Source organism: Hyperoodon ampullatus, assembly GCF_949752795.1.
Source record: "Hyperoodon ampullatus genome assembly, chromosome: 18".
Taxonomy (NCBI): Eukaryota; Metazoa; Chordata; class Mammalia; order Artiodactyla; family Ziphiidae; genus Hyperoodon; species Hyperoodon ampullatus.
Genome location: NC_136931.1, coordinates 4,688,788 through 4,715,733, shown reverse-complemented (window position 1 = coordinate 4,715,733; position 26,946 = coordinate 4,688,788). Strand labels below are relative to the sequence as shown.

The following is a 26,946-nucleotide window of genomic DNA, read 5'->3' as shown; positions in this document are numbered from 1 at the left end:
TCAGCTTCCACATCTGTAAAATGGCTTAATAGTATTGCATTCCACCTAGATGAGAATGAGGTAGGCTTGTCACATAGTAGGCCCTCAATTAACAGGGTCTTCCTTCAAGGGAGGGGTTCTGGCTCCCCTCCCCCAACCTACACTGCCAATTTCTCCTCTGAGCACAGAGGTTTTAGTGGTGGGCTCCGCAGGAAGCCCAGAGCTAATGCCTTCCCACGTGGAAATGAAACCTGAGATCTTAAGTGACAGCAGACCTTGGGGCCTAATGGCTATTGTCAAGAGCAGCCTTTTTTTTTTTTTTTTTTTTTTTTTTGCCACACAGCACGGCTTGTGGGATCTCAGTTCCCTGACCAGGAATTGAACCCAGGCCCGGCCATGAAAGCGCCAAATCCCAACCACTAGACCAGCAGGGAGCTCCCAAGAAGAGCCTTGTAGAGAAACTTGCAAGCAGGAGCCAGGTTCTAAGGTCCCGGGAGCTTGTTAAAGGCAGCATTCCCTGCCCTCACGCCCAGCACCCCACCCTGCTCCCTGAGGGCTGGTGTGGCCCCTGCCAGCTCCCAAAGCCTGGCCTGGGGCTGAGGTTTTCTTTCTTTCAGCCCAATAACAGCCGCAGCTCCTAACGCTTTCTCAGCACAATTCACCAACCTGGGCAGGTCAGAGCCGCCCCCCCACACCGGCCTCTGCTCAGAAACCCACCACACACCTCCGCCGGACATCTCCCTGTCACACGGGGTGGGGTGCTCGGCCCTGGCCCCGGAAAGCGACACACACGGGTCTGCCGCTCTGCAGATACTAGGCAGCGCTATGGAAACAGCCACAGTCACACGGGCAGCTGGAGAGAACGTTCCAGAATCTTTAAAGGGCCTAGCAGGAGGGAGCGGGGCCTGGAGACCAGCCGGGGGCGGCTGCCTGGGGCTTTTCAAGCCTCTGGCGACCTGGGACTTGCTGTCCCCGCACCTTCTTTTGGCAAGAGAGCCGCCTGTGGGGGAAGATGGCTCCAAGCCTCCCCCCGCCACCCCCGCTTCCCCCTGGGTTGTCCGGAACACCCAGAGCTGGCTCTCTGAGTAACGTGCCAATCCCTTTTATACAAGTATCCAGATCTGGGGCTTCTTTTGAAAATCAGAAGATCTGGGAACACGCAGCCACCATAGTGTGGGTGAGGGTGCTCTCTTTACCAGGGCATGGCCTCGCCCCATGGCCGCAGTCTCCACCCCTCCCTGCTGTCTCCCTGGCACTCAGCCTCCTTCCCTGCCCCCTGTCCCCTGCCGGCCAGAGGAGGGCCTGAAGGGGGCAGGGAGCAGGATAGGAGGCAGGAGGCTTTCCCAGTTGGAATCAACAGACCTCGGACAAGTAAGGGAGGAGGGACATGAGGGTCTCCATGTGGGAGGTTGTTGATGCCGAGATGGAGGTTGACAGAGATGGGGAATGCAGGGAGGAACGGGAGGGCGAGGATGTGTCCATTTGGTGTTTGTTGAGCCCCAGCTGAAACACACAAGCCTGAGCTCAAGGAGGACAGTGCATTATCCTGCTGTCAAAGCAGTTTGGAAAAAGAACACCCCTATTTGCATATTCAATTGGCAAAAAAGTAAAAAGGTTAATAAGACAGAAAGAAGGGACTTCCCTGGTGGTCCAGTGGTTAAGATGTTGCCTTCCAATGCAGGAGGCTTGGGTTGGATCCCTGGTAGGGAAGCTAAGGTCCCACATGACTCACAGCCAAAAAACTAAAACATAAAAAAACAGAAGCAGGGCTTCCCTGGTGGCGCAGTGGTTGAGAGTCCGCCTGCCGATGCAGGGGACACGGGTTCGTGCCCCGATCCCGGAAGATCCCACATGCCGCGGAGCGGCTGGGCCCGCGAGCCATGGCCGCGGAGCCTGTGTGTCCGGAGCCTGTGCTCCGCAACGGGAGAGGCCACAGCAGTGAGAGGCCCGCGTACAGCAAAAAAAAAAAAAAAAAAAAAACAGAAGCAATATTGTACCAAATTCAATAAAGACTTTAAAAATGCTCCACATCTTAAAAAAAAAAAATAGAGAAAAGATTAGTGGCTGCTGCCAGGGCATGGGGATGGAGATAGGGAGAAACTGCTTAAGGGGTATGAGGTGTCCTTACGGGGTGATGGACAGTTCTGAAACTACGTAGTGGTGACGGTTGCAGTGTTGTGAATATAATGCCAATGAATCATTCACTTTAAAATGGTTTAAATGGGGGCTTCCCTGGTGGCTAAGAATCTGCCTGCCAATGCAGGGGACATGGGTACGAGCCCTAGTCTGGGAAGATCCCGCATGCCGCGGGGCAACTAGGCCTGTGCACCACAACTACTGAGCTTGTGCTCTAGAGCCCACGTGCCACAACTACTGAAGCCTGCGCGCCTAGAGCCCGTGATCCGCAACAAGAGAAGCCACCGCAATGAGAAGCCCGTGCGCAGCAACAAAGACCCAACGCAGCTAAAAATTAAAAATAGATAAATTTAAAAATAAAATAAAATGGTTAAAATGGGACTTCCCTGGTGGCGCAGTGGATGAGACTCCGCACTCCCAATGCAGGGGGCCCGGGTTCGATCCCTGGTCAGGCAACTAGATCCCACATGCATGCTGCAACTAAGGAGCCTGGCTGCCGCAACTAAGGAGCCCACGTACCCCAACTAAGGAGCTGGCAAGCCACAACTAAAGAGCCCGCAAGCCACAACTGAGACCTGGTACAACCAAATAAATAAATTAAATAAATAAATAAATTCTCACAAAATGCTTAAAAAATAAAATGGTTAAAATGGTAGATGTTGTGTGCATTTTACCATAATAAAAAAGATGGCTAATAGCCAGTGATGATGAGGGTTTGGGGACACAGGGCAGAGTGTCAATCGACAAAGGGCTTCAGGAGGGCAGTTTGGTGGTTCATGTCATAATCTAAATGCTTCACCCAAAAGTCTTTTAGAAACTCTGTGACATAAATATGCATGTGCAAGAGGTTCGAGACAGAGGTGTTAATTAAAAACAAACACACACACAAAAGCTGGAAACAGCCTAAATGCCACATTCGTTTTCTGTTGTGTTAACAAATTACCCAACTTGGCAACTGAAAATGAGACCCCTCTAACCCCCTGCCCACCTAGGATTTCCCGATTCTGTAGGTTAGAAGTCCCGGCACAACTGGGCTGGGTTCTCTGCTCAAGGTATCAAGGCCAAAATCAAGATGTCAGCAAGCTGTGGCCTCACCTGCAGATCACGGTCCTCTTATAAGCATATTCGGGTTGGAGGCAGAATTCATTTCCCTGTGGGTTTATAACTGAGGCCCCCTTTTCTTGCTCACTGTCAGCCAGGAGCGGCTCTCCACTCCTGGGGACCTTTCTCAGGACCTTCTACGTGACCCCCACCCCTCAGCAGTGGAGAATCCCCCCACCAGAAAGAACCCATCCCTTTTAAGAGTTCACCTGATTAGGTCAGGCCCACCGAGGATAACCTCCCTTTCTTAAAATCTGCAGTGCCGTGAACACACCCTAGTCACAGGAGTGAAACCCCATCATATTTGTAAGTTCCTCCCACACTCAAGGGGAGGAGGATATTTAAGGGGGATCACTGGGGGTCATCATAGAATTCTGCCAGCCACAGTGTCCATCAATAGGGGACTAGCTCAGTAAACCGTGTACCTGTGACCTCAAAAACTGGAAACAATTTAAATAAAATGAAAGATATCTATATGCACTGGTGGGGAACATCTTCCTTCATGCACTGTTAAGTGAAAGTAGCACATTGCAAAACTATATATACTCTCTCTCCACATGTATGTAAAATTTCTCATATATGTGCAATTTGACATATATAATTTCACTTTATCAAAAAAATTATATCTATGCATGCCTGTACATGTGTGTGTGTTGGTACATGTACAAAAAAAAGTCTGGAAGAATACAGATGATTGAGGTACTCGCCATTTATACTTTGATCTGTATTCTTCCAGACTTTATTTTACATACTTCTGTATTATTTAGAATTAGTTACACTGAGTATCTATCACTTTGGTCGTTTAGAAAGATTAAAACATTAATAAGAAAAAGCTCATCAGGACTTCCCTGGTGGTGCAGTGGTTAAGAATCCACCTGCAAATGCAGGGGACACAGGTTTGAGCCCTGGTCCAGGAAGATCCCACATGCCGCAGAGCAAGTAAGCCCGTGTGCCACAACTACCGAGCCTGTGCTCTAGAGCCCGCGAGCCACAACTGAAGCCCATGCGCCTAGAGCCCTTGCTCCGCAACAAGAGAAGCGATGGCAATGAGAAGCCTGCACACTGCACTGAAGAGTAGCCCCTGCTCGCCACAACTAGAGAAAGCCTGCGTGCAGCAACAAAGAACCAACACAGCCAAAAATAAAGAAAGAAAAATAAATTTATTTTTTAAAAAAAGAAAGAAAGAAAAAGCTCATGATGTAGTCACTAGCTGAATCATTACATTTTAAGGCACATAAAGGAAAACTGGTCTGGCTCTCACCCCACCCCCACGGGCTTTTATGATGTGATGATGCTGGGAGTAATTTTCAAGCCAGACTCATTATTTTTAGTTTTGAAATATTCCTTAGTGACTCTCGAACTTACTCATTGCTAACTGAGAGCTCCCAGCAATCAGAGTAGTGAGAACTTAGAACCACCACACCCCTGTACAATGTACTCGAGAGGGGTCCAAGTGCCTCTGGGCAGGCAGGCTGCAGTTTGAATTAGGTTGTCTACACTGGAGGTAAGCAGCAACCCCTGAGACCCAAGTCAGGCTTAGAGTCAGACCCAGCTGCTGATGGAAAGGCAGGACAAGCACACACACCAGGAAGCCAGCAGGGATGGGGTACGCGGTGGGGGGTGGCATGAGTCAGGCTCCATGCAGAACGCAGAAACAATTCTAAGTATTTCCGGCAGAAAACAGTTTAGTACAAAGCACTAGGAGCTTACAAAACTGAGGGCTGCCTGGAGGAGCAGCCCCAGGCCCAGCTGCAGTAATGACCTCCAGATGCTGCAGAACTGACCCACTGGGGGAGCTGCCACAATCAGGAGGGCTGAGAAACAGAAAGCTGCCAAGGGACTGTTGAGTGAGGAACACACCTTCAGAGCTGCAGTCCAGGGGTGAGAGCCCCCACTGCTGCCCGGCACCTGCCTCTAGACACCCCCAAAGCTGGAGACTGGACACCAGCATCCCCACGACCTTGATGGCCAAGAAAAAAACAGACCACAGAGACACAGCTTCATCTCCTTCCCACCTTCCAAATCTCCTGTGAACGCATTTGATTAGCACAACCAAACTCATAGCCAGAACCTGAGCTCCAAGAGAATTTGGGGAATTGGTTTTTAACTTTTCAAAGGAGTTAGAATGAACACTGAGTACCCAGGGTCATTACCCAAGAGACACAATACATGACACGAGTTCAAGGACCCTGACGAGGGCCTGGGAGATAGGGCAGAGTCCAACTCCAAGGCCCAACAACACACTCACAAGGCTGCAAGGAGAGCCTTGGATGGCCCCTGTGATTATTGTTGATATCAAAATTTTAATGGCCATTCTGTATCGAGTGGTTGTCATGATTAGCCAAGCACTGTGCTGAGTGCTCCATGCCTTACCACGTATCAGATATTTTGCCGCAACCTTATAAGATGGGGACTGTTGTTATTATTAAAAAGGTAAGGAGGGCTTCCCTGGTGGTGCAGTGGTTGAGAGTCCGCCTGCCGATTCAGGGGACACGGGTTCATGCCCCGGTCCAGGAGGATCCCACATGCCGCAGAGCGGCTGGGCCCATGAGCCATGACCGCTGAGCCTGAGCGTCCGGAGCCTGTGCTCCGCAACGGGAGAGGCCACAACGGTGAGAGGCCCACGTACCGGGGAGGGAAAAAAAAAAAAAAAAAAAGGTAACGAAACTGAGGCTCAGAGGGGTTTTATAACTTGCCCAAGGTCACACAGCAAGTGAATGGCAGAGTCAGGATTAGAACCCATTTTCTTAACCACAATATGACATTGGCTACCACAATTCATCTTTGATATTCTTTCTAAATAAGAAAACAAGTCTGTGCTTCCTAAATGCAGTTTGTTTGGAAGACAACTATTCCAAAATATGGGATGCATGGGGAGGTAAATAATGAAAGGAATCCTTTGTGGGGGAGGAACTGGAATCTATAGGACTAAATGGTACCTATGCTCCTTTCAAAGCTAACATTCTGTTCTAAAAGCACACTTACTTCTCCCCATTCAAAAGCCACTGTATCTATAGCCATACTGGAAGTAACTCCCACCAGGTCGGGATCTGGGGGAGGGAGGGATACTGCTTCTTGGAGGATGCTGTGATCATCCCTGAAGCAATCTACAATACGGTCCCCGAGTTGCTATAGCAACTCCCCATCTGGGTTATTTAAATGAAATAAAAGAAGCATCTTCTGTCTCTAGGCTATTGTGGCTTTGAAAAGTGATTCATTCATTCATTCAATAAACATTTAAAAGTGTTATCCAGGAGTGGCAAATTCAAACACTTATAGGATCAGACTGTTGACATAAAGGAGTTCGTGTAAAAGGATGGCCAGGGGTTTAACCAGTGAGGTGAAGACTGCAGGGCCCTGGAGAGTGCACACACACCCGCATCTGTCGGAGCAGCTGTCTCAGTCCCAGGCTCTCCTCGCTCTGCTGGAATGTAATCCCAGTGTTATTAGATCTTCAGATTTGTCAGAAGTCGAGAGCTGGGTTTTTATGTGAAATCTTTCCATTTTTAAACAGTGGCAACCAATTCAAGATTTGGGGTGGGGCTTCTGAGTACCGTTGTGCAGGTCGTACACTGCACAACTCTGGAGTCACTAGTCTCATGTAAGTTCGGGGCAAACTGTGCAGCTATATATGTGCAATCCCATCACATCAAGGAGCCAGATCTGGCTTATGGGTCACCAGCTTGCCAAGTGCAACTCTCTAAACATCCAGTCATAGAGGTGGGACTAAATTAATGACTGTCCAACTATCAAGTATAAGTCATAAAAAGTGATGACGGTAGTAGTATTCACCGACCTGAAGGAGTGTTCACCACATATTGATGAGAAGAAAGAGCAAGTTACAAAAACATGAACAGAGTGCAATCTCCATTTTTTTTTTTGCAGTACGCAGGCCTCTCACTGCTGTGGCCTCTCCCGTTGCAGAGCACAGGCTCCGGACACACACAGGCTCAGCGGCCATGGCTCACGGGCCCAGCCGCTCCGCGGCATGTGGGATCTTCCCAGACCGGGGCATGAACCCGTGTCCCCTGCATCGGCAGGCAGACTCTCAACCACTGCACCACTAGGGAAGCCCCGATCTCCATGTCTGAATATAAAAATGTATATGCTGCTTTAGAAAATCTGGAAAGATATACCCCTAATTGGGACAAGACTTCTTTCTGAAGGTAGAGTATCAGATCATTTTTATCCTTATCTTTTTTTTTTTTGGCCGTGCCTTGCATCATGTGGGATCTTAGTTCCCCGACCAGGGATCGAACCTGCACCTCCTGCACTGGAGGCACGGAGTCCCAACCACTGGACCACCAGGAAGTTCCCTATCTTTATCTTCTTTACCTCTGCTTTGTAAATACTTTTATGATGGCAAGTAATACTTATACAATGAAAAACGTAGCAAAAGGGTGGAAAGTAGGGCTGTGGTCAGAAACAGGGGTTCCCAAACTCAAACATGCACCAGCATTGGCCAGAGGGCGTGTTTAAATGCACAACCCCCCAGCCCGCCCCCAGAGTCTGTGATTCAATAGGCCAGTGACTGGGCTTGAAGTGTCTGCCTTTCACCCGTTCCCAGGTGAAGCTAATGCAGTGCCTGGACCACAAACACCAAGAACCAGGGGGGAAATGCATTACTAGGCTCTACCCCCTGAAAAGACCTTATCAGGGTAGCTAAGAATCACTCGGTAAACTTGCTAAAAATGCAGATTCTAGGATGATCCCCAAAGACAGTGACTCACTGGGTCTGGGTTGGGGCCCAGGAATCTGCATCTTAGCAAATATGCCAGGTGATTTTGCTGTGGGTGCCTGGGGACATGCTTTGAGAAGCACGGGCACCTCTCTGTAGTGCCAGCTCATTTAGGTGGTATCCATTTACTGAGTATTAAGTGGGTTCCTACTGTATGCCAGGCACTGTGCCAGGAACTGGACAGATGCATAAGCCATACCCCTGCCCTCCAGGTGTGACCCTGGAGGCAGAGCCAGAAGCAGCAAGCACCCGGTGGAAGGCTTCTGCCGAGGCTGACGAGACGGGGTGCAGTGATACAGGATGTGGGGGCCTGGGCAGTGGGTGCCCTGGGTCTTGAGGGAGGCAGTCTGGAATAGGGCGCTGGGAGCATCTGGGGACTTTCTTCCTTGTGATCTTTCAGACCAACAATTTGTTCTTAACAGCAACCAGCCTCACTTCTGTTGGAGTTTGAATCTTCTAACTCAAAACATGTGCTGTTGGGGCACATGAAAAGATGCTCAACATCACTAATTATCAGAGAAATGCAAATCAGCACTACAACAAGGTACCACCTCACACCGGTCAGAATGGCCATCATCAAAAAGTCTACAAATAAATGCTGGAGAGGGTGTGGAGAGACAGGAACCCTCCTGCACTGTTGGTGGGAATGTAAGTTGGTGCAGCCACTATGGAGAACAGTATGGAGGTTCCTCAAAAAACAAAGTAGAATTACTATATGATCCAGCAATCCCACTCCTGGGCATCTACCCAGACAAAACTCTAATTCAAAAAGAGTCATGCACCCCTGTGTTCATAGCAGCACTGCTCACAATAGCCAAGACATGGAAACAACTTAAATGTCTATCCATAGATAAATGAATAAAGATGTGGTACATATATACAGTGGAATATTACTCAGCCATAAAAAAGAAAATAATGCCATTTGCAGCAACATGGATGGACCTAGAGATTATCATATTAAGTGAAGTCAGTCAGAAAGACAAGTATCATATGATATCACTTACATGTGGAATCTAAAATGACACCAATGAACTTATCTAGGAAACAGAAACAGACTCACAGACATAGAGAACAGACTTGTGGTTGCCAAGGGGGAGGGGGATCAGGGAGGGATGATTGGGAGTTTGGCGTTAGCAGATGCAAACTATCACATATAGAATGGATAAACCACAAGGTCCCACTGTAGAGCACAGGGAACTATATTCAATATCCTGTGAGAAACCATAATGGAAAAGAATATGAAAAAGAATATATCAATATATATATGTATAACTGAGTCACTTTGCTGTACAGCAGACATTAACACAACATTGTAAACCAACTATACTTCAATTAAAAAAAAGAAACTCATGCTGTTGGGCAGCGGCCATGTTGTCAGTTCTGGGCGGGGCCTCTGTGAGAACACTCACCGCTGTTCCCTTTGCTTCCCGGCTTCTTCCAACCGTTCTACTTCAAACAAAGTCACCTGTCTAGGTGAGCCCTCTGTCATTCCTCCCTGCTGTTCCTGGGTATGCTACGCAAATTCTTTTGTTTTTAAAAATTCTGGAAACTTCCATATCCCAAACAGACAGGAAAACAAAATCATCTGACAAATTCCCACCTGCCCATGACACAGATGCTTCCATTTTATAGATTTCCTTCAGCTGTTACCAATAAATGAACCAAACAGACACAGCTGGAGTCTCACTCTGACCCTCCCTTTCCCTCGTGCCCTCCCTCCCCACGACTCACCCCTCACAGCATTTGATGTATTTTTGCTCGTGCGTATACACGCACAACCAATAGGTCATGTTATTTTGTCTGAAAATTTAGCTCTGGTGTTACCATCCTCTACCCTCATCGTTTTGCAAGTTGCCCTTTACAACTTTTTTACACCCACCTTTATGCTTTGGGACTTATCAGAAGAACTAGTTTTTCTTGCCTGTACACACCATCCATGGCTCTGCGTGTCTTCCTCACTAGTGGCATCAGACACAGCCCTGCTGGGGATGTGGCCAGGGCATGTTGATGTCTGCGCTACTTCTCTTGGCTTTACCAGAAATAGCCCGTGGCAGTCTGTTGGCCCTCAGTTCAAAGGGGCTTCTTTTCTCCCTTATTCCCCAGCTGCAGGGCAGCTCCCCCAAACCAGGGATGGTGATGGGCTCCCCGCTCCAGATCCCAGGCACAGGCAGACAGAACAGGGTGGATCCCGAGGGGACCTGCAAGTCTCCACAGGCCGAGTCCTCCCCAGAGCCCCAGACTCAATGGTGTGGCTCTTGGCCTCAGGGCCAATCTGCCCCCTCCCGGCCCCCCCAGAGGGAACCAAGGTCCCCCAGTCACCCCAGCCCTGGGGCACACTCCAGCCTCTGCAGCCACCTCCCTAATGGTATCTTAAGGATCTATCCAGAGACAATGATAAGGGAGAAGCAAACAGGATAATGGCTTTGAGCCCCCAGAGGTGGAGAAGCCGGACAGGTGCATGAGACAAGTGGACAGGTAGACAGGTACATGAGGAGGTACGTTCCGGCCCTCGGGCAGAGCCAGCTCCCGGGGGGAGGAAGCCGGGAAGCCCTTGGAGCCTCTGCCTGGTTGAGCACCCACCGACCAAGTCTGACCCCGATCTAGGCAGGTTTGGGTTCTGTGTGGAGCTCGGAGAGGGGTGCAGAGACCCACGTGCTCCCAGTTCAGGCCACACCTGCTCCAGGGGAGCCCCACTTATGGATTGTTTGCTGAGCACCTACTACGCATAAGGTCCTAGAGACATGGTCCCTGCCCTTGAGAGTTTCACAGTTAGTACATAAAAGAGGGAAGTTTCCTGACTCTCCTGTAACGAATGAACACAACTGAGGGCTTAAAACAAGAGAAATTTATCCTCTCACCGTTCTGGAGGCCGGAAGTCTGAAATCAAGGTGTTGGCAGACTCAGGCTCCCTCCAGATGTTAGAAGCTCTGCGGGGTCGAGGGGGGTGCCTCCTGCCTCTTCCGGCTCCTGGGGATTCCGGGCGCCCTTGGCTTGTGGCCGCCTTGCTCCAGTCTCTGCCCCTGTCTTCAAACGGCCTCCTCCCTTATATCTGTCTCAAGCTTCCCTCTGCGTTCTCTTATAAGGGACACCTGTCATTGGATTCAAGGCCCACCCTAAATCCAGGATGGTCTCACCTGAAGATCCTTAACTAATTACATCTACAACCACCCTATTTCCAAATAAGGTCCAGGCACAGGTTCCGGGGCACAGGTGTATCTTTGGGGGACCACCATCCAACCGACCACACAGGGCGTGGGGGAACCTTCTTGAAGAAGCAGGTCAGAGCGGAAACCAGTCTCTCTCTAGAGGGAGGGGACGTGGCCTTCAGGAAAGTGAAGGAAGGAAGGATGCCAGATCGGGGGTCCAAGGAGGAAGTGGACAGAGTCCTGAGCAGACAGACAAACAGGGCCCCTGCCCCCCGCCATCCCATTGGGAAGTTTAAACTGGATCACAGGGCAGTGAGGTGCTCCTGGGGGGCGGTTAGCCTGGGGCTGGGATGGAGCTGCACGTGGGGAGCAAAATTCTCTGCTAATTTCAGGATGAGCTTTTCTGACGGGCAAGAAAAGCCATTAGGAGAAGGAAACTGAGGTGCAGCCCACCTGGCCGGCCACCTCCGACCTGACTCAACCTGAGTGCAGAGCTGCCTCTGGTCTGTTAATGAGTCACCTCCTCACAGCCGACCTTTTTAGGTTCTTGTTTTCACCTCTCTTCTGTGAGTCACTAAGATGCGGGGAACAGGAAGCAGCAGGGAGGTGAGGACAACCCACCCTCACCAGGACAGCACCTGGGGCTGAGTCCCCCTTCCCAGCCTCAGATGGCCCCCCAGAGAGTAAACGTCCATGAGGAGGCTGGGCCTCCCCAGGGGGATCAATCAGCCCCTCCACCCCAGCCCCGCCCCAGAGGGCACAGAAACGCAGGCTGCAGTTATTGGCTGGTTTCCATGTAGATCTCCTCTGCCCCACACCGACCCTTGTGCAAGTCCCCTGAGCCTGGGGCACCCCATGCCCCAAACAGTGCCTGGTCACAGAAGGCGTGGTACTTGATTATATATATATATATATATATATATATATATATATAATTTTTTTTTTTTGGCCGCAGGGCATGCGGGATCTTAGTTCCCTGACTAGGGATCCATCCCAGGCCCCCTGCAGTGGAAGCACAGAATCTTAACCACTAGACCACCAGGAAAGTCCCCAGGCGTGGTGCTTTAAAAAGGTCACAGGTCTTGGCATTCCTCCTACTGAGAGGCGGGGTCAGTGTCCCCTCCCCTTGAATGTGGGGGGGCTCACGACTGCTTCCCCCAGGAGAGTCCAGGGGAAATGCTGCCATGTAACTCTTGAGAGTTGGTCAGAAAAGGCCATGCAGCCTCGTCCTGGTCTTCTGGGATGCTCATTCTGGGGGAAACCAGCCACCGTGTAAGCCCACAGCCCTTAAAGAAGATGTGGTCCATATGTACAGTAGAATACACCTCAGCCATAAAAAGAATGAAATAATGCCATTTGCAGCAACATGGATGGATCTAGAAATTATCATACTAAGTGAAGTAAGTCAGACAAAGAAAGACAAATACCATATGATATCACTTATATGTGGAATCTAATATATGACACAGATGAACTTATCTGTGAAACAGAAACAGAGTCGCACACAGACAGAACAGACCGGTGGTTGTCAAGGGGGTGGGGGAGGGATGGAGTGGGAGTTTGGGGTTAGCAGATGCAAACTATTATATAGAGAATGGACACACAACAAGGTCCTATTGTAGGGAACTATATTCAATATCCTGTGATAAACTATAATGGAAAAGACTATGAAAAAAAAAATATATGTGTATGACTGAGTCACTTTGCTGTACAGCAGAAATTAACACAACATTGTAAATCGACTATACGTCAATCAAATACATTAAAAAAAAAAAAACAGGAAGGCCAGAGCCTGATAGCACGGTGGCAGGACAAGCTGAGTGTTCTGATCCACAGCCCAGCATCAGATGCCGGCCACGTTCAGCCTGGGCATCCAGCCCAGTCAATCTGACCGCAGCCAAAGGAGAGACCCTGCTAGTAAGAATCGCCCAGCTGAGCCCTTCCTAAATTCTGGTTCTACAAAATCAAGGGCAAAACATGGTGGTTGTTTTACACCCTTCAGTTTGGGATAACCTGGAACGGCTGCTGAATGCCCAACGCGTCAAGTAATTCAGAGCATCTGTGAGCAAGGAGGCTGGAGTACCCAGAGCTCCGCCCCAACCCCTGCCAGGCCCTGCTGGAGGCTAATCCGGGGCGTCCAGGCCCTGGGCAGTGTCGGGAGCAGGTGGAGGCAGCTCCAGGCAACGTGACCAGACACCTGCTGGATGCTAGTTACAGGGGATAAAGAGATAAAGGCAAAGTCTCTCTGCCCCTGAAGACCTCGAGATCCCATCAGGCACCCTCTGAAATCCCAGCTGAAGGCCTGAACTTCAGCTTTCAATTAAAACCAAGCTCCTTGACACACAAACCCAGCTCCACCCTCTTTGCTCTCCCCCTGAGCAAACATCCCCTCGGAGCCTTTGTACCTCCACCCCTTTGCCTGCTTCCCTCCTCTCCTTCAGCCCTCAGGTGTCACCTCCTCAGGGAAGCCCTCCTTTGCCCCCAACCAGGCCCAGTCCCTTTGTGATTTACTCACGGAACCTGGCTTCTCTTCCCAAACGGGTTTATCTACATGTGTAATTATCCCAAGTTCTCTGACCAGAGCTAAAAGCCCGTAGGCCAGGAAGCCAGAGACCTACTTCGGCTCTCTCTGCTCTAGGTTTAGGGAAAAACTGGGGCACCCAGAGCTATCAAGACCTAGTGGCAGGCCGGATGGGATGAGGGCTGAGCCCTGCTGGATACCCTCAAAGTCCTCCCTGTTCCTTAAGGATTTCGCAGATGCGAGAACCGAGGCCCAGGGAGGTTAGCCAACTTGCCCAAAGCCACACAGCTGTGAGCAGAGGGGCATGGCTGGGGATGGGCCTTGGGTGACCTCCAGCCTTGCCCACAAGGAATCTTGCAGGATTCCTTCCTGCTCTGATTTCGGTTTCTGCCCTCTCCCCGCACCCTCCCCTCCCCACTCCCAGCTCCTCCAAACCCGGCTGTGCATCTGAAACTCCTCTGGCCTGATTCTGCATTCCCACTGGGGCTGGCATGCTGGAAATCCCGTTTTGAAGCTCTAGGACAACCTCATAAAGGAAGTCACAGCCCAGCTGAGGAGGACGCTTTCTCCCAGCTTTTCCTGAACACACAGAGAGGAGGCTTCTGACCACACAGGACACATCACAATCCTGCCATCTCCTCTCTATCTCCAATCCAGGGCCTCTCCACTCCCCTCACGAGCTACAGCACCAGGGCCACTGGGAGACCCAGGTTCGAATCCCAGCTCTGCCACCTTCCAGCTGGGTGGCCTCATGTGAATCACTGAGACTCTCTGAGCCTCAGTTTCCATAAAATGGGGATGCCAACAGCACCTACTTCTTTTTTTCTTTCTTTTTTTTCTTTTGCCACACTGTGAGGCTTGTGGGATCTTAGTTCCCCGACCAGCGATTGAACCTTGCCCCCTGCATTGGGAGCTCGGAGTCTTAACCACTGGACCGCCAGGGAAGTACCAAACAGCACCTATTTCTGACGGTTACTGCTAAAGATTAAACAAGCTACAGAATAAGATACGCCAGCCCCTAATAGCTCCGTGAATGTCGATTCAATCTGAATACGACAACCGCCTTTGTTTTTCCAGTAAAGCGAGAAGCTTTATAAGACCAATCAGACAGCCTTGTTTTTTGAAAAACAAAAAACCCATTTATTTCTGTAAACCGTTTTGAGTGCGGATGCTCTTCACGACCCCAACACAGCACAGACTTCCCCCAACGAAATGAGCAAGGAAAAGAGAAAAAGAATGCTACCAAACGTGCTCACGAAGAAGCAAGCCAATCTCATCTTTCTCTGAAAAAAAAGAAAACCCTTTTGCCGGTGTGGTGCCACCAAGGATTAAAACCACAGACTTTCTGGTCCCCAGAGGGCGGGGCTCCTGCTGTACACGCTCTGTCCCCTGCTGTCCTTGCCGCCGGGCAGAGGACCGACTGGACCTCAATTCCCATCCCGCACCCCGGGCCTCTCCCCCTAATGCCCTCATCACTCGGGGAGCCCGGGAAGTGAACCCTGAAAGACTCCTCCTGTTGAATCTGGACTTAGACCTTTGTCCCCACTCCACGCCATCGTGAGATTTTGATCAAGAGGGTGGGAACGGGGCCACTTCAGACCGGTGGCAAAGCCAGGCAACGTTTAAGGCAAAATTTCTCTCTTCTCTTTCGGTCTGAGTCAGCCCTGCACATGTCACCACGGAGCACCATCTCTGATGGAGCCTGGAGCTTAGGCAACTTGGGATGGCGGGGTGGGGACTCTGGAGCGACTCTCGGGGGTGTGTGAGCCTGGCCAGCGGGACATGTGTGTGCTTGCGGAGGCCGCCGTCGAGGGCACAGCTGCCTCCTCAGCGGGAAGCAGGCGGGCGCCGAGGAAAACCAGGAGAGCAGCCGTGGCCCGGGCGCCACAAGCAACACGAGGTTGGTGGGTGAGGCCGGGCAGGCTGCTTGTGCGTCAGTGAAATACCAGGACAGGATCACCATGGGAGGCACCTCCGATGTGATGACGTGCGTGCCCTCGGCATCAACATGATTTTTCTTTAGAACAAGAAAGAGGGGGGAAAGAAAGAAAAAAAGAGAAAAGAAAGATGTTCCATGAGCTTTGTGGGCTAGGACGTGGCAGGTGCACAAGGGAAGCGGGGAGGGGAGCTGGGTTTCGGACGGGGTGCTGGGCGCCGCCTCTCATGGCGTCTCCTCTCCCTGGCGGGCTGGTAGCTGAGGCCGTGGGCCCCTCGCCCGGGGAGCAGGCAGATGACTTTGGCAAGGGGCGGGGCGCGGGGGCTACTCCGTCTGGGCGTCGTAGTTGGCTCCGCCCGCCTTCTTGAGCTCGCTCCTGATGAAATCGTCCTCCAGCTCCCTCCGGTCGCTGATCACAAACTCTTTGGCGAAATTCTACCAGAACAAGATAGAACACAGAGTTCCCGTTAAAAAAGAGGGGACGGGATCTGAGCAGGGCTCAGGCAACACACCAGGAAGTCTTGGCACCTAAAACGCTAAGAAATGATCAAAATGAAAATCTGGTGGCAGAATGGTTCGGCAGGGGAAAAAAAAAACAAACCCCCCAAAAAACGTGACCAGAGATCAGGAAATGGGTAAAATCAAGATACTGTGCAGTTAGTTCCAAGACCACGGGGATGGGCCAAGGTCAGGTCTGGGCTCGGATCCTGGCTCTGTCGTTCTCTGGCTGTGTGGCCTTGGGCAAGTTCTTTCAACTCTCTGTGCCTCAGTTTCCTCATCTGTGAAAACCCATCTTCTCAGGAGAATAATAGAAGAGGAGATTGGAAAGGTAGGCAGGTCGGCTGGTAAATGTTTAATACCAGGCTCTCTCAAAAGAGGGGTGGGGGGTGATTTGTAGCTTTTACCCGTTTCCATGGTGTAAATATTCACATGATATCTGATTATAAGCTATCAACAGGGAACCAGTACGTGGAGCTGGGAAGAGATACATGACTGGCTGTCACCAGCAGGTACAAGGTAGCTTCAAGTGCCCCTGTCATAGTGATGCACGGCCTCTGGTCCCAGGCCTGAGTGATCAGCCCAGACACTGAATGCCCTAAAGGATGTACTGGGCTCTCCAGCCATACTCAGTTACTTGAAGGCAGGGAGTTTGTTTCCATACATTCAAGAAAAACCATGCCGTGTGATGGGGCTACAGTGATGAGCAAATGGAGGCAGTCACTGTGCCCTCTTAGGGTACACATTTCAACCATAAAACCCCACAGGCCTGGCACACGTGAGGCTCTTATAAATGCCTGTGGCATGAATGAGTGACACAGGTGATCTGGCTTCTCAGATAACCCTGAACCATGAAGAATCAAGAGTTATTTTAATACATGCATCATAAGACTTCCATAAACAAGGAAAATTTCAGGATGGTGACAGGTAAGAATACAGAGAAATTTACCAAAATCTGAATAACAAGTCTGAAGGTCAGAACATCATCCACATTAAAAAAAGAGTCCACAAGGAAATAATGTAAACAATGACCACTATTTACACAGCACCTATGGGTACCGGACACTGCCACACATTAGCAAACTTAATTCTTAAAACCTTTAGTACGGTATTCCTAGATATGTACCCAAGAGAAATGAAAGCATATGTCCACACAAACACTTGTAAACACAAACATTCATGGCAACATTATTCATAACAACCAAAAAGTAGAAGCAACCCAAATGCCCATCAAGACATGAACGGGTAAACAAAACATGGTCTATCCATACAATGGAATATTATTCAGTCATAAAAAGGAATGAGGTATTGACACAGGTTACAACAGGGATGAACCTCAAAATCATTATGCTCAGTGAGAGAAGCCAGACATGAAAGACCACATATTGTATGATTCCATTTATATGAAATGTCCAGAAAAGGCAAATCCAGAGAGACAGAAAGTAGATTCATGGTTTCTAGGAGCTAGAGATTGCGACAGAAAATAATGGAAATGTGCTGAAATTGGATTGTGGTGATAGTTGCACAACTCTGTAAATTTACTTTAAAAAATCATTGAACTGTAGACATAGAATGAGTTAATTTTGTGGTATGTAAATTATACCTCAATAAAGCTGTTTTTTAAAAAATCCTGTAAAATGATCAATATTATTTCCATTGTGAAGATGAGAAAACAAAGGCTGGAGATTATGACACCTGCCCAAAGTCACACAGCTAGTAGGTACAGCTGACTCTAAAGCTGGACTTCTTAAAAGTGTCACCATCCCCTTTAGGAGTGATGCAAATATTTTGGAATTAGATAGAGGTGGTGTCTGCACCACATTTGTGAGGTACTAAATGCCACTGAGTTGTGTATTTTTAAATGTTGGTTAATTTTATGTTATGTGAATTTCACCTCAATTTTTAAAAAAACAAGAGAAAGGAAAAAAAGGAGAATGACTAAACCAGGAGCACTCTCAAGGTCAAGTTTTACAATATTAAGACTAAACGTTTGCCATGCCAAACCACCAAGAATACTAACAGGAAGGAGGAAATGGGAGGTTAATATTTATCAGGTAACGAATATGTACCAGGTGCAGGTTCACACATTTTCTCACTTAATCCTACCTCAGTATATTAGCTTTTTTTAAAAAGATAAGATCTGCAGGCGGGGCTTGGAGAGATTGTGTAACTAGCCCAGATGACCAAACATCCTTCCAACCCTTTCTACTCCCAGCCTGCCATGCTGTGCTGCTAAGCGTCTGTATAAGTCATCAGCACACAATTGAACACAAGCAGAATGGCAGAGCCAGAAAGGGGAACCCAGAAGTAATGCGTGTCTCAACCTGAGCCCCAGCGGCAGGGGGAGGGGCGAAGAGCAGACCAGAAGGAGGAAGCCCACAGCTCAAGACGCCTATAGAAGGAAGTCCAAAGTTCCTCTACCCTGTGGTAGCTATATATGGCAATCTAGAGAAACAAGAACACTCACGCTTGTGTCTATTAGCCATCAGACAATTCAGATTAAAAGAAGTTTGATAAGATCTCAGAAATCCACAATGAAAGTGCACATAGAGCACAATTCACCTTCAACCCACAGGGATATGAGAAATCGAATCATAGCCAGAAGGAGCAAGCCAGGATAGCAGAACCCAGTGAAACATAACAATAAATGTAAATGAACAAAATTACCTTAAAAAAATAGCTATGTCTCAAACTGCACAAAAAGCAGCCCCAAACCCTATATACCTGAGAATCTGAGACGTTTAAAACCAAAAGATTTGCCAAAAAATGATTCTTTCAAACAAAAGTACAGAGAAAAGCAACCTCACCCATCCCCACTATAGGAACCAGCCCCTGCCCTCCAGAGGGCAGGCAGGAGGTGGCCAGCCACGTGGATGTGGTCCTAGCAGGCAGGCCTGGTGGGCCTCATCCGCCACAGGATGCTGGGTGAGCCGATGCTTCCCCTCAGGGTGTGGACTCTGCAAAAAGTCCCGCAAAGGTCTGAGTCAGCCTCAACCCAACTCAAAATGAGTGTACACTCCTCCACCTCTGTTCCTGCCAGGGTTCTCACATAGCAGGCCTTCGACATGGCAGGGAGACGCCACCAATTCCGTGAAGTGGGTTTAAGTGTGAGTTTTCCAAGAGGCAGAAACAGAGCGAAAACAGCTCTGTGCACAGCCAGACTTTGATGTGGGAACAACGCCTGGGACCTGAGGGGCCTGCAAGGACTTGCCCGTGCTGAAAACCACAAAGAACACATCTGCACAAAGCAGGGCCACCTCCCCGCCATGCTCACACCTCTGCTCTCAGCCACTGTCCCTGGCATCCTCCAGGCAACACCTCCTGAGGCAGAGGCAGGCCACACGAGGACTGCAAGATGAGGGGGGGGCAAGTCCTTTCTCCAGAAAGGAGACCGGCAGGGCCCAGAGCAATGCTAATACGTAGGGAATTTTATATTTTCTAGTAGCCACGTTGAAAAAGAAACAGGTGACATTCATTGTAATAGTATTTGATCTAACTCTATATCCAAAATATTGCCATTGTAACAGGTAATCAATATATAAAACCATCAGTGAAATGTCTACATTTTGTGCTCCATACTAAATCTTGGAAAGCCAGTGTATATTTTACTTATAGGCACGGCACATAGCAGTATGACAAGCCAGACTTTCTGTGCTCTGCAGCCACACGTGGCTGGTGGCAGCCCAGGTCTAGATAGAACAGGAAGGAACCTGAGAGAATAACGTGCTCAGTCAAGGAGAATCATTAACCATAAAATATTACAGCTGATCTGAGTGGGGGAGTGGGAGCCTTTGGGGGCGGAGCAGGGAGAGTGGGAAATGTTCCATCTTGATCTGGGCAGTAGTTTCATGGGTACGTACAAAAATCCAAACTTTTAAAATTCAAAAATTTGTCAAGCTGTACATCTAAGATTCGTGCACTTTCCTCTATGTACATTATACCTTGGTTAACAAAAACAGGTGGTGGGGGGGCAGGGGACATTGAGCTGAAAGAGTCTTTGAAACCCTGACATTCACCCCCTTATTTGATAGAGAAGAAGTAGGAGACCCAGAGAGGGGAAACAATCCATCCCAGGGCGCATAGCAGCCTCACCTCGGGGCCCTGGGGGCAGGTCCTCACTCCTCCGCATCCTCCCCGGTAGGCTGCTCCAGCCTGCCTGTCCCTCCCACGTAAGCATCCGTCATACCCTCAAGGCTACCAAAGCCACATGCCAGAGACTTCAAAGCAAAATATGCCAGTCTGGGGGCACGGTCACCTGTGGTTCTAGAAAGATCTTCATGTCTGGGAACTCGGTGTCCCTGGCTGAGAGCCTCCAGACAGGGTCTCTCCCTTTTCTGCCAGTGCAGGACTTTTCAAAGGAAGAGGCCTCATCCAGCTAAAAAGGACTCCAAGATGGTTTGGAAACACACCAATCAAGTTCAGGACACATTGTGTCCCTGTGACTTTTCTCAAGTGCATTTAAGTTCATGCTTCAAAGACATAAGATGGACACTGGTCTGCTTCCAAGGAGGGCAATTCTAGGGAAGGACTGGGGTTAGGAATTGGGGCTCTGTACATAGTCAAGAATCTATTTGCAAGGCTGGCTTAAAAAGTGTATAAGTGGGCTTTCCTGGTGGCGCAGTGGTTGAGAGTCCGCCTGCCGATGCAGGGGACACGGGTTCATGCCCCGGTCCGGGAAGATCCCACATGCCGCGGAGCGGCTAGGCCCGTGAGTCATGGCCGCTGAGCCTGCGTGTCCGGAGCCTGTTGCTCCACAATGGGAGAGGCCACAACAGTGAGAGGCCCGCGTACCGCAAAAGAAAAAAAAAAAAAGTGTATAAGTATTTTCCTATCCTTGGTTTTAAATCACTTCATTTTTAAATGGCTCCCATTGGCCTGGGTTTAAACCCCAGCTTCAGTCCTAAAACATGCTAGGAGTAGTTTGTGCCAAATACAAATAGGGACAGCTGTGCATATGCAGCTCCAGCAGCCTGACCCTCCCCAGAAACTTACCCGCCCTGAGCCTCAGTCTCCTCATCTGCAAGCAGGGACAATAAGAGGACCTACTACATCCTAGGGCTGGTTGTGAGGATCTGATGAGTGTGCACTGGAAGTGCTCAAGAATGACTATGTAATATTTTAAATGACCCTGAGTTACCTTTGTTCACAAGATTGTTAGGGGAGTCTGAGCTATAAAGAAGTTTTCTGAAACACTCAGAGCACAGGGAGTGGCTAGTTCCTCTTCTCTCACCCACACTGATTTCTCCATCCCCACTGTTGACTTTTTAACGAAGGGAAGTCTGGAGAATTCCTCGGAATAAGCAAGGTAGTGACATTGGCTCTCCCTGCCCTCGCAGAAAGAAGACGGCAAATCCAGCTGCTCGTCCAAAAGCTGTGTGTGGGATTAGCTATAGGAGGACAGAGAAGAAGCCTGTTGGGGTAGAAGTGTGTCTGGTCTTCCACCTAGAACATTAGGACCATGGTGGGTTGCTACCCTATGCAGAGAATATGGGTGCTGGGAAGGTCTGGGAAGAAAAAATGAGTGGGAGTCTTTGACAGTTATGTTTGTGATGCCATCAATGCACATTTCTACAAGGCAGGGCCGGGGAGGAAAGGTGACCTTCGTTGTATCCAAAGACAATGAGAGCTAATGCAATTTGTTCTTCCAATAAACACATGTTTACTGAACACCTATTATACGCCAGACACTCTCCTAGGCCATGGGAAGTCAAAATCTGGTACTTACAGGTCCCTCTGAGAGTCTAAGAGCAGAGAAAGAGAACCAGGGGGCTCTAAAATGCCCCGAAGGAAGCCATCAATGGCTCTGGGCCCTGGTTTCCACCTCTGTGAAAGAAGAGGGCTTTCTTCTTTCACAGGTTCTAGAAGGCAGGTTCCGCCAGCCCTTTCCCCACCAGCTATCTGTGGATTTGCACCTGAGCCTCTAGAGCATGTGGGACAAAGTTCCACCTTGGACACAAGAATCCAAGGAGCAATGGGGAAAACTGGCACAGAACTGTCAACTTTCGGATTAGAGCATGGCTTTCGAAAAGGAGGCCTTGTGCTAGTAAACTCTTGCAAAAAAACGGGGGATGGAACCTCCCCTCCCACATGTGTGAAATGGGACAGGGGGTGGATGAGACACATGCTGGCCACAATATTGTATCTTTTCCCCCAAGTAGGCGAAGATTAATTATAAACCAAAGACCTTGGTGTGCTGAAGAAAAGCAGTTGGTCCCCAGCAGCCTGCATCTTGCTAGGAGAAAAGGCACCCTCCAAGGAACACAGGCCTGATGAAAAGGCACAGTATCAAACGTGCCAACCCCTCCTGGGTCCCCTACACTTTCCCTCCTACAACTATTCTACAGCGCCTCAGAGACCAAGGTTTTAAAAATCCTTCCAGCAAGGTGTAATTTACTTAAAAAGAACAGGTTCTTATAACTGGCATGAGTCACCACAGACAAGGGAAAAACAAATAGATCAAAATGGTATGGTCCAGTGTTTGACAGATTCGGGAACACAGGCACCTGCGTCACCACCACAGGGCAGAAGTGACACCACCCTATTTCACTAAGGAGAGGACAAAGGACAAGAGAGAGAAATGTGGTGGCATTTCGAGTGGACACAAGGTAATTGCCCAACACAGGTGGATGGGGGAAAGCATGATGTCTTATAGCATGCTGGGGTAGTTCTGGGTCCAAACCAAATAGGAGCAGCCATCCATACGCCTTGAATCCTGACCCCTGCGGGGCCACCCACCTCTTTAGCATGTGAGTGACTGCCTGGATTCTGACACCCCCTGCTTTCCTGACCATGGACATTTACAGAAGCCCTGACTCCATTCTGCCTGATTTCTGACTATGGCTCCATCTAGATCAAGGATGGTAAGATGTGGGAAACAAACTCTGTTCTCTTCTCCAGTATCCATGGCAGACATCACAAATCAATCATGGCACTTTCCCCACCGAGTCCAGACTTAAACTCAAAATCCTAAACCCAGACCTCCAAATAGCCCCTGCTATCGATCACTTGACAAACAATATTAAATCCATGTTTAGGACTTCAATTTCTGCCTGGTTGAAATTGTGCTTAGCATTTCTCATTCCTCAGTGACACCCACTTTGGGGACTTTTTCCCAAAGGAATAATTCAACAGAATTTTTAAAAAATTACAACACACATACTCACAGATGTTCATTGTCAGTAAATACCAGACTGCTTCCACTTTTCAACAGAAGTTGGGTAAATAAGTAAGTAGTATTTACATTGAACACTTCATACATAGCAGACACTTATGATATACAGTATTTTACTTAATTTTTACAATTCCATGAGTTTAGATATTATCATCCCCAATTTTCAGAGGATGCTGAAACTCAAGGAAGTAAAGTAGCCGGCAAAAGGTCGCACACATGGTGAGTGGTGGGGCTGGGACCGAAACCCGTGTTTAACTCCACGCCAAGGTCTTTACCAGGAGAGTGAACACACACACACACACACACACACATACATGTAATCGCACATTCACTAACAGAATAGTATTCAGCCATTAAAATTATGAAAACTGAAAACATTTATGAAATGTTACATGAAAGGACACACTGTACCTCTGCTATGATTAAGCACGTTTGTAATAACATGTACCACATGGTCAGGGCTCCAGGGGAATTAGCAGAAATCGCTGTGTGGCTGATCATCATTTAGGTCCTTAATTTTGTCCAAACCATTTTTCAAAACCACACCACCCTGGGATAAACCACCAAGGGGGAGAAAACAGAGAGCCTGGAGCTTGTTCTGGGAAGGTCTTTCAAAAGGCAGGATGTCCAGGGACAAACTATGACAAGGACAAAGGTGGGGTTGGTCCATGCAGGGGAAGAGAACGAGGGAGGGAAAATCTGAAGACAAACGTAGAGAGTGTAGGCAGCCTACAGCCCCAAAAGCACCGTGGGGTGTGCATGCCACACACGGAGACCTGTCTGGACTCAGCGTTTGGGCTCCTTCAGTAAAGACCTGCACACACTCTAATCTGGCATCCCCAGAGCATGGAAACTGTCTGCTGTTGACAGTGTTGGGAATCACTGTGTGGACATCAGGAGGCCAGCTGGCGGGGGGCAACCAGGCAGGCACCACGCCAAGGCCAGCTGGCTGAGGGCTGGGACCCATCTGGGGTTTAGTGATGGGCACCCGGCCACAGCCCACCGGCAGAGCAGGCTTGTGAAAGCGGCTTCCATTTACATGCTGGGCTCAGGGCCTGGGCGTCTTCCTCTCCCAAGGGCTTTTAACCTCCTGGTAGCAGAAGCATAGAACCAGGTTCCCCACTGCCCTTCCCACAACTAAAGCGGGTCTCTGAGCCCCACCAGCTGGCTTCTGTCTTAACACTCACCTTGGCTTGAGGACTCACCCCTCCCAGCCTCAGTTTCCTCATCTGTATATTGGGTGTATAATGGCACCTGTCCCTCCACACATGATCCCTGGCTCCACCATTCACAGGCCTCTTGGGAGCTTTGTATTTGTGTTAACTAAAGGACACAAGCACGGGAAAGCCCCTTTGCCTGAGCTCAGGCCCAAACGCATCAGCGCAAAAGGCCCTTTCTGGTTCTGAGAAGAATAAAGGGCCTTTCCACAAACCACAGGCTTGGAGAAGCGTAAAACTCCCTGTAAAAACAAACAGCTGAAACCCTTTAAAGATGGATGAAGCGCCAAAGCTGGTCCCCCGAGGGCCAGGCAGCAACTAATGCTTTGCAAGGGGGAGCAGCAGCCCCATAAATCTCATGACACAGAAGTGTGTGGGTTCTCCCGGCTGACCCAACCAGCTCTCACCTCTGCTTTTCACTGACACAAAGCAGAGCCCTTGGAAATTCCAATCCACCCCCAAATCCCTCCCTGAGTGTAAATGGCTTCCACAATTTAATTCAGCCCAAAGAGCAGTTACTGAACATTTACTAGCTTCTGTCCTAGGAATACACCAAGAATAAGACACAGACTACAGCCTAAGTGAACAGATCTGTTTCTTCACTTTTTAGCACCTGTTTAGTACTTTTCTAGGTTTGAGAAATACAAATAAAGCGGCCATGGTCCCTGCCCTTGAGATTACTTTCTAGGGTCACTTAATTATAATTCATGGAATTTGGGTCACAGTATCATACAAACAGATAAAGGAGCAATTAATTCTGATTGAGGCTGATAGAATGGGATAAAGAATAAGGGTTTTGAAGGATGAATAGGAGTTCATCGGTCACTAAAAGGAGAAACCTTTTCACATCCTTTACTTTCCTTTAATCCTTCCAACAGCTCTATGAAATTTTACAGTCTCTTTTTCATAAGAGAGGACAGAGTCTAGAGATAAAGTTACTTGCCCGAGGTCCTAGGATGAAAAGTTGCTAGAGCTGGAATATCAACTTGGGTCTCACTCCCCTTAAGCCCATGATCTCTACCATTTGACACAGCAGCATTTTTTAAAAAAAGAAACACTGTGCAATGATGTTCAGTTTCCAGTTTAAAAAAAAAAAAAAAAGGTTCTACCATCAAGGAGCTTGAGAACCAGATCAGTAAATTTAAAAAATAAATGTAAGAGGTTTGTTTCCTGCAGAACTTCTCAGAGCCTTCTCAGAGTGCTAGAGGACTTTGGGAAACATGCAGTGGGGTGAAGTGACAGTCAGGGCCCCAGGGGCCAGTCTACAAGCGCAGGGGACATTGAGCAACTTCCCCAACTTACCCGGGTCCCAGGCTCCTCATCTATAAAGTGGGGATAATGACAGAACTGTCCTTGTTGTGAAGAAGGAATCATTTTAATGTGTGGAAAGTCCTTGAAAGTGCCAGGCATGTGGTAGCGGCACAATAAAACTCTTGTTATTAATATTACTACCACATTGGTACACAAATACGACCCTCCTGGAGGAGAGTTAGGACATCTGGTCCCGGCCCTGGGGGTGGAGGGGGTCCAGAATGTAAGCCATCCCTGCTCCTGGGGTTCAGAGGCCATCAGGATACACTACACTGATGATTCCATGCAGTCACTGACATGCCCGTCCTTCCCGCCTCTACTTCTCCTTGGAGGAAACACTCCCTGCCGTTCTTTTCCCAGTGCTGAAAGCTGAGATCTACCTCTGGTTACTTGGCTCCGTGAGCATTCATATGATGTTAAAAAATACAAAATAGATAAAAGGACCGCGTGAACAAAGTGATTCCGCAAGGCCAGCACAATGCTTCATCAACTGAGTCTGCTCTAAAGCAAGACAGCCTGGCCCAGCGCAGGCAGGTCTCTAACAGTGTGTGTGTGGGGGTGACTGCATTGCCCCTGTCATCCCACAGAGGCGCCGGAACAATGGGACGGGTGTTGTGTTGCCGGCACCAGCCAGGCATTTCTGTGAAGCAGATGACGGCTGTGACGACGCAGCCACACACCCTGTCCACTCAGCACATTCCCAGGGCTTGAGTCCGGCTGTCACCAGGGCCCAGCCCAGCAGCCGTCACTGCCCGTGGCCTTGCTGGTCTTGTCTTGTTTTCCACCAGTCGCAGATGCAGCTCAGCAGCTCAGCCGGGCTCTGAACACAGACTAAAGAGACCCAGAATCAAACCTCCTGATTTTTAACTCCTCCGGGCTCCAGCCCCAGGCCTGCTGCTTGTTAGTCATGGGTTCGGGGCAAATCCTATCACTGCTCTGGGTTAGGGTTAGGGTTAGGGTTAAGGTTAGGGCTCCCCTTGCTGATGCACCTATGCACAGGCCCCAGGCTGGAACATGAAGGACTGGATTGTTTGAAGTCAGCACCAGCAAGGGTGGGTGAGGCTCAGGACCTTCCTGTGTTGCTGATGGATGTGACTTTGATCCAAGCCACCTGCAAGACAATCAGGCAGGATGGGTCAACAATAAGATTCATGCCTTGTGTCCCGGGGCTCAGCACGAGGACCTATCCGCT

The 26,946-nt window shown here is 49.2% G+C and overlaps 1 protein-coding gene across 1 annotated transcript in view; it reads right to left on the bottom strand.

The window, feature by feature from the left end:
* Positions 1–14,734: 14,734 nt before the first annotated feature.
* The window catches only part of COTL1 (coactosin like F-actin binding protein 1), a 44,064-nt gene continuing 31,852 nt past the window's right edge, over positions 14,735–26,946 (bottom strand). The window contains exon 4 of the mRNA XM_079723322.1: positions 14,735–15,992. Coding sequence (XP_079579448.1) covers positions 15,882–15,992 — 111 coding nt within the window. The 3' untranslated portion in view covers positions 14,735–15,881. The remainder of the gene's footprint in view (positions 15,993–26,946) is intronic.